This window comes from Crocuta crocuta, unplaced genomic scaffold (assembly GCF_008692635.1).
Source record: "Crocuta crocuta isolate KB4526 unplaced genomic scaffold, BGI_CrCroc_1.0 scaffold124, whole genome shotgun sequence".
NCBI classification, from domain to species: domain Eukaryota; kingdom Metazoa; phylum Chordata; class Mammalia; order Carnivora; family Hyaenidae; genus Crocuta; species Crocuta crocuta.
Genome location: NW_027551573.1, coordinates 10,725,405 through 10,738,674, shown reverse-complemented (window position 1 = coordinate 10,738,674; position 13,270 = coordinate 10,725,405). Strand labels below are relative to the sequence as shown.

Below are 13,270 nucleotides of genomic sequence, written 5' to 3'. Positions count from 1 at the left end.
TTAAAATCTTTTGGTAAAGCGTTTTGTGCAAATAATTACTTATGTGGTTAATTACAATAGGATCATTTATAAAAAATCAGTGCCCTCAGGAGACATGGTTGAAAGCATAATTTTCAAATTTGTTCAGTCAAGACAAGTTTCAAGAACCCTACTGAAGCATTCCCTCGCTCTTGCTCTGGTTTTCCTTTGTCCTTTCCCTCCAGTTTGAGCCATACTCTCACTCTGCAGCCTCCTATGTCCATTATAAAGCTGATCCCCACTTGTATTCTTTCACATGCCCACATGAAACACCTTGCCCAGGTGCTTCTTTGTGGTTTAAATGACAGTTCACAATGGCCCATTTTCTTGTGTATTTTCTCTCTTCCCCAAGGGGCTATAGTAAACAACAAAAGGCTAGGGGCTGCTAGTTCCGTTCCCACAGTTACATGATAACTGCTCAAGATATGTTTCCTAATTGAATGACCAAAGTAGTAGAATCATTTCGGTAGTAGAATCTGAAGCTAACTGAATCTTCAGTATTTTTTAACCAATGGTCATTACCTTTTATTGGCTCTCGAAATCAATTTCATTAACATATTAAAATAAAGTGTAACACACAGTATGGGTAAAACCTGTTATATAAAAATGTTTATGCATATATAGGTATATACCTATAGATATACATGGTATAACTATGTGTATACAGGTTATGATGTAAAATGTTTTCTTACTATCGTTCTTAGTCAGACACACTCTAAAGCCACTGCATCAAGCTATGTGATACCATTCTTATTTTTACAAATGGGAGACACTCTCAAAAACCAAAAAAGACTTGACCTAAACCAAGGCTATGAGGGAAAGAACCCAAAGATCAACCTTACTGGGTGCCAAGACACTGCTCCCTATAGAACATTGGCTCTGGACACCCACAGCCATTGTGTATGGTTGTTAAATAATGTTCACTTAACCTTCTGTGATTATAAATATCTGGAATATGGTACCAAATGGACAAATGACTTCAACTATGTTGTCTAATCTTAACAGTTTTTATAGGCTAAATTTATTGGTTAGTTGTTTAAACAACCCAACTGATCATGAATATAAGGAGATTATGCTTCTATTTCTAGAACCGTAACACATGAGTATCAAACACCTTTGTGTAGAATCATAGAACAGATGTACAACATATCTCACATACTGAAATACAATTGTATTTTTAATGCAGGGGAAAAAAAATCATACTTTATGCAACAAATACCAAGAACCATTTGAATCAAAGGAAGAAATTCCATGTTGCTATTTCTATACAATAAAGAACATATTGTACTTATATGTTCTTACATTTGTCTTCAGAGAGGTTCCATAACTTTCCCTAGATTCTCAAAGAGGTTTAGGATCACATGCTAAGAATACAGCTCTACACAGTTATATAAATATATAATAAACTGAATGTTTAGAGACAGAGTCTCTTCCTCTGGTTCCATGGTATGACTTTGGGGAAATTACTTAAACTTTCTATGTTGGTTTCACAATATAGTAATGAGTTTATTAATAGAATTTGATCCATTAGGTTGTAAGGTTCAAATAAGTGAATACTTTCTAAATAAATAAATAATACTTAAGCTGCTTAGAATAGGGCCAGGCTCATTTAAGTGCTCAATAAATGGTAGTGATTCTTAATCGCTGACTCTATATTAGATAAAAGCTAAAAAAATTAAGACAGATTCAGTACTTTAATAGACTTTTTTGAGAGGGAAGGGCTGGACATCCCTGATTAAGCCCAGCTACTAATAATAGGTACTAATTGTTATGAAATAAGTGAAATATTGCTTCAACAGACTAATCTCTCTATAAAGTCTCTCTCAGAAGTGTTTAAGAATGAACTGTGTAAGTATCAAAGTATAGGATGCTTACAAAAAAACATTTCCTATTACTTTGTCTCCCTGGTGCCCTATCCTTATCAGAGACCAGAATGATAACATCAGAAACAACTGCAATTTTTAGTAAACAGGTCTCTTCATCTTTGTTGATAAAGATCAACTATTATTTAGAACAGGATTTGAATCAGTTCAAACTGAATGCATTTAGAGGTATTTATAAGATAACCTTATGATATCTTAAGGGTTGAAATGGCTTAATTTGTATTTTTAAAAAAATGGACAGAATTCTTAAAAAATGTCTCCATTATTTTCTATATCTGCTTAGATAAACTTTCCACAGCCTAAGTTCCTAAGCTTTGTATACAGTTCTGAGAAAACCCTTATGGAGTTTTAAAAGAGAAACCATTTAACAATCTATGTTTGAACTTCTGCAAACAAATATCATTTTCATCAAGAGCTTCCTTCCTTAGCTGTTAAATCTTAGGAAAAAGAGGTCTACCAATTATAGACAGTTTGAGCACATATTTTTAATATGCTAGCTGTCTTCAGGTCCTGTTCTGTTGTGACTATTCAATATATATCCTTAAGTCTCTACTTGGTGCCAGGAACTGTTCTAGTGAACAGAACAAACAATAATCCACACCCTCATGGAATTTATGTTTTCGTATGAGAAGATATAATAAAAAAATAAGTATACTGTATTTTAGCAAAGGAAAGGGCTTTGGGGGAAAATTAAAGCAGAGCAAAGGTAAAGGGGAGTGCTTCTGAGTGGCAATTATGAATACAGCAAGACTCAATGAGAAAAGATGACATCTGAATGTAGATGTGAAGGAAGTGAAGTACATTTGGAGAAATAACTTGAAAGAGGTGATATAGGTCTCTGGAAGAATAATTTTCCAGGCAGAGAAAATAGCTACTTGAATGAAGCCCTGCAATTGGACCTTGCTTTGTGGTGTTTAAGGAACATCAAGGAAGTTAGTGTGGCTAATGCAAAGCACAAACGACAAAGATAACAGAAGGTTGAAGAGGTAAAATTATATACGGCTCATTTGGCCATTTTACAGATTTTGGCTGGATCTCTAAATCTAATGAAGAAGCTAGCAGAAAACTTTGAGAAGAGTGATATGATCTGATTTATATTTTTAAAGGATCACAACAGCTCATGTGTTAAAAAACAGACTGTAGGGGGACAAAGGCAGAAGGAAAGGAACAGTAACTGGAATAATTCAAGAAAGAAATGATGTTGTCTTGAACCAGGACTGCTATAGTGCAGGTATTGAGAAGTGTTCAGGTTGTGGATATATTTTCAAGGCACAATGAACAGTATTTCCTGAGAGATCTGATGTTGGGTATGACAGAAGGAGGCAGCAAGGGTGACTCCCAACGTTATGAAAAAGAAAGATGGGGCTAGCATTAAGTGAGATGGAAGATTAGGGGGTTGAGAAAGTCTAAAGGGAAAGATTGAGGATACAGTTTGGGAAACACTGTCTGAAATGTCTTATCAGACAGAGACACAGATGTGGAGATGGCTAGCAGGCAGTGACTCTGGAGCTCAGAGGAAGATCTATCCTGGAGATACATAAATTTGGGAGTCATCAGCATGTAGATAATGCTTAAAATCAAGAGATCACCGAGGGTATGCAAGGAAAGAAAGATAAGAAGAATCTTGTATAGCTCCACCAAATGCACTATAAGCAAATGCTCTTTAGCATTAACAAGCACCTGAGTCTGAAATTGTGCTGCATTTTAAAACACTTAAGATGTAAATCAGTGTATTTTAAAAATCAAACTTAAACTTCTGAATCCAGCATGAATAAAGTGATGTCTTGCTATAATAATATCCTTGAGGTTCATGCTATTGTAGCATTTGAGTCTAGTGATCTTGTTTTTCATTTTTAAGTGCCTGGTATCTAGCATAATGCCTTGGAAAGAAGAAAAATCAGTAAGTAATTATTGAGATTGATGAATGAGTAAAAAAATATTTGTGACAGCAAAGAAGTTTTCAGGTCATGTTGAAATGCAAATCAAAACAACGAGTTATCACCTCATCCCTATTAGAATGGCTGTCATCAAAAAGACAAGAGACAAAAAATGCTAAAATGGATGTATAGAAAGAGAACGCTTGTGTACTGCTGGTGGGACTGTAAATTGGTGTAGCCAATGGAAATTGGTATGGAGATTCCTCAAAGAATGACTAGAGCTACAATATGATCCATCAAGTCCACTTCTGGGAATACACTTGAAGGAAAGGAAAACATCGTGCTAAAGAGATATCTGTATCCCCATGTTCATTGTCATATTATTTATAAAACAAAATAAATGGAAACAACTTAAGTGTCCAGTGATGGACAAAATAATATAGAAGTTGTGATATATATTTAAATATACACATATATGTGTGTATATATATGGTATGTAAATATGTATTATACAACCATAAAAAATGAGGAAATCTGGGCATTTGCAACATTACGGGTGGACCTTGAGAGCATAATGCTAAGTGAAACAAATCAGACAGAGAAAGACAAATCTCATTTATATGCAGAATCTGAGACAATAAAATAGGCTACACTCAGAGAGATCAGATTTGTGGTTGTCAGAGGTGGGTAGTAGGGGGAGGGAGAATTAGAGTAAGGTAGTCAAAAGGTACAAAATTTCCAGTTATAAATAAAGAGTAGGGTGCATTGTACAACATGATGATTATATCTAACATTGTATGATGTATATGAAGGCTATTGGAGTAAATCCAAAGAGCTCTCATCAAAAGGAAAAAAATACCTTGCATGTGTGGTTTTATTTGCTTTTCTTATATCTATATTAGATGATAGCCGTTAACTAAACTTATTGTGGTAATCATTTCACAATGTAGGTATATCCTATCATTATACTGTATACCCTAAACTCATATAGTGTTATACTCAATATATCTCAATAAAATAGGGGAAGAAAAAGAAATTTTCAGGTCATGTTTTCCTTGCCTTCCCAATGACATAACATTTGCTCCTTTATTATTTTTTAAATGTTATTTATTTTTGAGAGAGAGAGAAAAAGGGAAGGGCAGACAGAAAGGGAGACACAGAATCTGAAGTAGGCTCCAGGCTTTGAGCCATCAGCACAGAGCCCAACATGGGGCTCGAACTCACAAACGGTGAGATATCATGACCCGAGCTGAAGTCAGATGTTTAACCAATGGAGCCACCTAGGAGACCCAACACTTGCTCCTTTAAATGTGTAGCAGGCTCCATCCACCATGCTCAAGGAAATGACAAGGAAGGCATTCTAACTGTAAACTTTCAAGTTCTAAAAGTAAAACTCATGGCTAATAGCCACATGAAGTGAGTTCTTTCCAGTTTTGTAATAAGCAAATAAAGGGCCTAACAAAGAAAGTGGTAGAATCTCTGGGGTCAAGGGCTGTATATATAATATCACCTCACCGGCAGTCTAGCTCCTAAATTCCTTCAGTTGGTTGTCTCTGAGGGCTAGATGCCAGGAACCATGCAACTGAATGGCAGGAATAGGGGGCAAGAGGATCCTTGGAAAGACTGTTCTAATCTCCCTGAATTTTCATAGCTGAGGTCTTATCTCTGGTTGATAAATAAATATGCATCAAGTATATTAAATACTCTTTCTCATTACTTTGTATAGTGACCCCAGTGAGCCAGAGGCATCCATTTGCCTAGGGCAGCAGTTCTCAAGCCTTTTGGCCTCTGGATTTTTCACTCTTAAAAAATTACTGAGGATCCCAAAGAGTTTTTGTTTATGTGAGCTGTATCTGTCATAATAGATATAATTTTGACATAATCTACCAAATTAAAAATTGAAGCACCTTTTATAAATAGGAAGGTCATAATTAAAATAATTAGCATTTAAAAAACATGATTACTGAAGTTACAATTATGTGAAAAACATATTTTATATAGTCAAAAGTCCAGGGCAGACTCTGCCAAATTTGTGTTGGGGATTTATTCAACAAACATTTATTGAACTTGGGTACTGGCCACACACCATTTAAAAAGACATGTTTAAAACATAAGAATACATAAACACACAGGATGTGAAGACAATGAACACATGTTTTAAAGTTTCTGTGAAAGTCTACCACCTATTTAAGAAAGAAGGAGAGCAAAGAGGATGACAGGGAAAAGAATGTGAGAATGAGGGTGAAAAAGGCAATAATGTCTTACAGTTTTTATAAAAATTATTTTGATCTCATTGACTCTCCAGAAGGGTCTTTGGGATCCTCAGGGGTACCCAGACCTTACTTTGAGAACTGTTGGCCTAGGGGAAAATTAGGGTTATCACAACAGAACCATAAAAAAGAGTCAATTATTCAGCTTTTGATCTCCATGATAGTAGGTTTTGAGTCTCCAACCAGAAAAAAAGTACTGAAAGTCAGGCTCTGTTGAGAATGAAAAAAGATTCCTAAACCCTCATAATTATATTTACATATTAAAAGCAAAACCTGAGGATCTGAACAAATTTACTTAAATTACAGGCAGAAAGAACTCAAGTCTGCATGTCAGCTACTAGGGAGGCAACAAGAAGGTTGGGGGCAAAGAGGAGAAGTCAGAGATTGGAAAAAGGAGATTCAAGGGCAGTTTCCTTGACTACTTATCTTGGCCTCAGTGTCAGGGTTCAACCTGGAGTAGGAAAAGACTGAGAATACAGAAAGTGGTAAAGCTGAAAGGAAAGTGGCATACAGATCTGCACTCCGCTTCTTGTTGGAACTCAGGAAGGAGCCTATCTTGTGAAATGACAGCCATGTACAGGGGTTGTCCTTAGTGACATGAAAGACAGCATAGAGGGTCTAACCTAGTACTCCTGAACTTCCTTTGCCTTTGATTTGTGGTGGACATAAAGGGTAGCCAAGTTGAAGCCCAATGGACCTTCCACGGGCTAGTACAATATAAATCAAATGAATCTCATGGTAGAGGAAATGCGATGGACAATCCAAGTCAGACGGCTGGATGGAAGAGGTGGAGCTTCAGAGGAATCCATTAGAACAGTGAGACTCAAGGAAGAATTAGGTTGGGGCAAACTATGAGGCTCTGACTAAGTTAGAAAAGTTGAGGAAGGCCCCAGCCAAAAACTTCAGCAGTAAGTGCCAGCAGGGTCTCTAGTACATAAGGCCATCAATGTGGTGGCACAGTGGAAGGATGGCACTCCTTCTGAATCTTTGAGTACTTATGAGCCTATTCTTAGGCTCACCCAGCTGCCATTTATGCTAGAAGGGAAAAGGGGGTAAGATCCAGAAAAACTAAAATTTTAACTAACAAATTAAAACCCTAAAGAGACCAAGACAATTTTAATTGAGAAGTTTAAATTCCCTGTGTCCCATACATGCCTAAGGCATAGGGCATTTATTTTAGTACATAAACAGTCAATGTTTCTTGTGTGTATACCTGTGTTATACTCAGTTAAAATGATAATTCCACTATTTACGATATTCCTTTTAAAGAGAGTCATCTTTTTTAAAAAATATAATGAATTCCTTGTTTAAATGACTAATGACTGGGACTGTCATTATTTGCAAATAAATTTCCTTTATTTGCAAATCTAAAGAAGGAAAAGATTCATATGCTCTATAAGGGAGGACACAGACAAAACTTAAGTACAGGAATTAATTTCTCAGCAGCAAGGCAAGAAACAGGAGGCCTGTGCTGCTGAAGAAGGAACCCTCAGGGGCCATCAATACAGAAAGATGTGAATATAAAGATGCAACAAAAATATCAACAAGGAAATCCAACTCAAACAAAGATTTAAAAGCACCACTTGTTTTTAAAAAGATCTTACATGCAGATGGCATTTTCCAAACATGACACACAACATAAAAAACACGACAGATGGGGTGTCTGGGTGGCTCAGTCGGTTAAGTGTCCAACTTCAGCTCAGGTCATGATCTCATGGTTCATGGGTTCAAGACCTGCATTGGGCTCTGTGCTGACAGCTCAGGATCTGGAGCCTGCTTTGGATTCTGTCTCCTTCTCTCTCTACCCCTCCCCCACTCACATACACACACAGACACACACACACACACACACACACACACTCTCTCTCTCTCTCTCTCTCTCTCTCAAAAACAAAACATTTTTTAAAAACCATGAAAGAAAAAAATTGATTAGTAAATATTAAACAGTCTATATGGCCAAAAAATGCTATATACAAAGTAAAAAGTTATACAACAAGCTGGAGATATGTATAGCATGCATCACAAAGACTGATTTCCTTAAGGTAAAAGAACTTTTATAAATTTTAAAATAAGAAAAAACTCTTAACAGAAAAAAGGGCAAAGTATAAAAACAGACAATTCCCAGAAAAAGTATTGGAAATGGCTAATAATGATATGGAAAGCTGTTTAAGATTAATAACATCTCAAGAAGTGCAAATCAATACACAGTATGATTTTATACCTGTTAGATTAGCAAAGCTGTGAACATTTAAAATAATAAATGTTATATCTATTTTTTATGCCTGAGATAATACATAATTAATTAATACACATTTTAGAAAACTAAAGATAGAAAATTTCTAGTGTTGGCTAGAATGAGCATTCATATACTTTTTGTGGGAAGGCAAATTGGTACAGCCTTTGAAGGAAAACTGTGATACTTATTAGATTTAAAAATAAAAGCTTTCTGTGTTTATTCCAGCTTATCTTTTGTTCTCTTCCATATATTTAAAATACTCTATAAAAAGACACTTAATGGAAAGAAAAGTACATACATAACTTTAATTAAAGTGCTGGGAATAAGTGATACTCCCAGGTTTGCAGAAGAACATAGAGATGTACAATCAAAAATGTGTAATGGAGTACTCTTGCAAAATAAGAAGGAGAAGCGTATAAATGTCCATCAAGGAATAGATATTTATGCAAATTATAGTATCTCTGTATAGTGGAAGACCCATTAATTCATTAAAAAAGCCTAGGTAGATCTCTGTGCTGATATGTTAATATATCTGAGTTAAGACAGAATCACAATTATATACAAAGTTTACTTCCATTTGGGTAAACAGAGAAAGTATGTTATTTGTGCATTTCAAGAAGGACAGAAAGGAAACTGAAAATGGTGGCTGGCTCTGCTTTAGATAATTTGAACTCTTTTGAGTTTCTTACCATAATGTTACTTTTAAATAATTCAAAGAAATAAATACACACATGAATAAGTCATCAAACAAAAACAAATATAAATACTGAATTCATAGCCCTCTGTTCTTACCACTCCAAGCTCAATTTTTCAGAGCTCAGCCATTTCCATAGCCTCAATAATGCAGGAAAATACCTAGATTAAGGCTTGACTTTGCACGGTTTTCTCAAGCTCTAAGGCAAAATTGACAATGGTTACCTGCACGTATGTCTCCCTCCTGCTCCCATAGCCTTTTTCCAAAACAAATATTCTTCCTAAATTCTCTACTTTGCCTACAACCCTGTTATGCCATCAACTAAGGGACTTATACAACCACTGGCAACTGACTCACTCAATTCAACAGGAAAACTTTTTTTTTTTTTGAGAGAAAGAGAGGGTGCAAGTGAGCAAGAGACAGAGAGAGAGACAGAATCCCATGAAGGGCAGGGGGTGGGGAGGGAGAGGGAGGGGAGAAGAGAGTGAAGTGAGGGTCACCTGGGGTTCATATTTTACCCAAAGCAGGGCTAATATTCACCTGAAGCAGGGCTCGAGCTCAACCAATTTGGGACTTGAACTCACGAACTGTGAGATCTTGACCTGAGCCAAAGTGAGATGTTTATTGACTGAGGCACTCAGATGCCCTCAATAGGAAAATTATTGCTAAGAGAAGAGTAAATAAAATCTTACAATCCTTTGGCAGTTCAAAAGAAATATTTTACATTTATGTTCAACTTACCAGCTGTAAAATCTGCAGTCAGATCAATAAACGCATGAGAATGTGGAATTCGCATTTTACTTTTAGTGGTCAATGCAGGATGCCATGACAAATTCCTAAAAAAATAATAATTTTCTTGAGGCAAACATTAAATAAGCTTTGTTTTAAAACAGAAAAATCTCGGCCTGTTAAGGTATTTTTTAAATTTATTGATTTTTGTTGAGATATTTCTCATACCATAAAATTCACTCTTTTAGAATATACAATTCAGTGGTTTTTAGTACATTGTGCAACCATCATCATTAATGACTTCAAAAACATTTTCATCACCTCAAAAAGAAACCCTGTATCCATTAGTTACTTCCCATTTTCCCGTCCTTTCAGCTCTTGGCAACCACTAATTTGCTTTCTATCAGCTCGGATTTCCCTATTCTGGATATTACATATGAATGGAATCATAGAAAATGTGGCCTTTAATGTCTGGTTTCTTTCACTTAGTATGCTAATTTCAAGTTCATCTGTGTTGTAGCATGTGTCAACACTTCAGTCCTTTTAATGGCTGTATGGCTACATTTTTTTGTTTATCCATTTATCTGTTGATGGACATTTGGCTTGTTTCCAGTCTTGGCTATTACAAATGACGGTGTAACGAATATTTCATGTACAAGTTTTTCTGTGGACATATGTTTTTAGTTCCTTTGGGTATAGATCTAAAAATTGGCATATCACACGGTTATTGTATGTTTACCTGTTTGAGGAACTGTCAAACTGTTTTCATATCAAGTGGCTTCACCGTATTATGTTTTTAACTAGCAATGTCAGAGGGATCAAATATCTATATCTCTTTGTCAACACTTATTATTTAGTGTCATTTTATTATAATTATGTTAGAGGGTGTGTATCTCATGGTTTTGATTTGTATTTTCCTGATAGCTAATGATGAGCATGTTTTTATGTGTTTATTGGTCATTTTACCTCTTTGGAGAAAGGTCTATTCAAATCCTTTGCCTATTTTTAAATTATATTATTAAATATAATGTTTTACTTTTGAGTTGTAAGAGTTTTCACATTCTACATATTGTCTTCTTAATTTCTTGGTAGTATCCTGTGATATACAGAAGTTTTAATTTTCATGAATCCACTTCATCTATTTTTCCTTTTGATTGTTCTTATGCTCTCATATCTATGAATCCATTCCAAAATCCAAGTTCATAAAGATACAGCCCCATGCTTTCTCCTGATAATTTTATAATTTAACTCTTATATTTGCTTTCAATTCTTTTAAGTATAAAAAAGTGATTAAATATTATCATGGATGTTTTTTCAAGACACTGAAGAATGATGATGATTACCTTTTATGAATATTAATTCCAATATTTTGAGCCAAGCAAAAAAACAAATTTAGAACCTTACCTCACACCATACATCAAATTTAACCCAAATTTAGCTCAAAATGGATCAAAGGGCCAAACTATAAAACTCTTGAACGAAAACATGGGAAAATGTTCATGACCTTGAATTTGGAAATGATTTTTTTAAACATAACACCAAAAAGGGGGCATGCAGGTCACTCAGTCGGTAAAGCACCAACTTCAGCTCAGGTCATGATCTTGTGGTTGGTGAGTTTGTGCCCCACATTGGGCTTGATGCTGTCAGGAAGTCAGTACAGAGCCCACTTCAGATCCTCTGTTTCCCTCTCTCTGCCCCTCCCCACTTGCTTTCCCAACAAATATTAAAAAAAAAAAAAATCTTTAAATATAACACCAAAAGAATAAGCCACAAAAGAAGAAATAGATGGATTAATCAAAATTAAAATAGTATCACAGTATAGTATCCTGTGATACTATACTTCCCTGATAGTATCACAGGATACTATCAGGGAAGTGGAAAGACAATTCTATAGAATGAGGAAAAAAAATACTTGCAAATATCTTATCTCCGATAAAGATCTAATATCTAGACTATATTCAGAATTTTTACAAATCTATAATAAAAACAACCTAATTAAAAATGGGCAAAGGACTAGATATTTCTCTTAAGAACATATATAAATGGTTACTAAGTTTATCAAAAGACTCTATATCATTAGTCATTAAGGAACTATAAAAGAAGACCATAATGAGAAACTACTTCACAACTACTATAATGGTCAAGAATCAAAAACCAAGCAAGCATTGGATATGAAGTGAAGAAATAGGAAACCTCATACACTGTTGGTGGGAATATATAATGGTGCATTGGTTGTGGAAATAGTTTCGCAGTTCTTTAAAAAGTGAAACACAGACTTAACACATAACTATATTTCTACACTTAGGTATATAACCAAAATAATTGAAGACAGGTATTCAAACAAATACTAGACCATGAATTTCTATTCACAAAATCTTGGAAATAACCCAAATGTCCACCAAAGGATGAATGGATAAACAAAATACCATCTATTCATACAAAAGAAATATTATTCAGCCAGAGGCATGTGAGTGGCTCAGTTGGTTAAGTGTTCAACTTTGGCTCGGGTCATGATCTCACGGTTCATGAGTTCAAGCCCTGCACTGGGCTCTCTGCTGTCAGCACAGAGCCTGCTTCTGATCTTCTGTTTTCCTCTACCTCTGCCCCTCCTCCGCTCTCTCAAAAATAAACATTTTTTTTAGATATTTCATTTTATTTTTTTAATAGTTTATTGACAAGTTGGTTTCCGTATAACACCCAGTGCTCATGCCCACAACATTTAAAAAATGTTATTCAGCGATAAAAAACCTAAAGTACTGATACATGGTACAACATGGATGAATTCTTAACACATTACGTATGTGAAAGAAGCCAGGTCACATCCTGTATGATTTGACTTAGATGAAATACCAACAATAGGCAAATCTGTAGAGACAGAAAGCAGATTCATGGTTGCCAAGGACTAGGGGTAGGAGGGAAGGGAAAATGATTGCTTAATTGGTACAGGGTTCCCTTTAGGAATGATGGAAAGCTACTGGAAGTAGGTGATGGCTGTAAAACATTGTAAATATCATTAAATTGTATACTTCACATAGCTAATTATATGTTATATAAATTTTATTTCATTATAAAAAAACAATAGTACAAATTTTCACATATTCCCTCATCCAGTTTCCCCTAATATAACCATAGAACAATTATAAAACCGGAAGGTACACTATTAGACTGTTATAAACCATAGAAGAAGTTTAAATAAAATAATTTCTTAACTCCTCATCAGTAGAACACACTACAGTGTCAAAGGCATTCCCATTTATCAAGGCCCTACTTTACCTTTGTTACTGGTATCTGAGTACATTTTTCTCAACTAATAGCACTTTTTAAGATGTAAGCTCCTCTGGATATCCTGATTCATAGATATTTCTGACTATATCACCTAACTAGGACGTGGCTTCCAAGTAGTGGCTGAAATGAATCATGGCCCAATCAGCAAATACTTGCTGGACTACATTATAGTTTCAAATAGCATCACCTATTCTTCTCTATCTCTAGTAAAAACGTGCTTACTTTTAAAAAAATAATATGTTCCAATGAAATAGGGAAGCACAGATATGTCATCTCCA

General features: G+C 35.2%; 1 protein-coding gene across 1 annotated transcript in view; it reads right to left on the bottom strand.

The window, feature by feature from the left end:
• The window catches only part of ITFG1 (integrin alpha FG-GAP repeat containing 1), a 273,114-nt gene that overhangs the window by 223,480 nt on the left and 36,364 nt on the right, over positions 1-13,270 (bottom strand). The window contains exon 6 of the mRNA XM_077751420.1: positions 9,720-9,814. Coding sequence (XP_077607546.1) covers positions 9,720-9,814 — 95 coding nt within the window. The remainder of the gene's footprint in view (positions 1-9,719; positions 9,815-13,270) is intronic.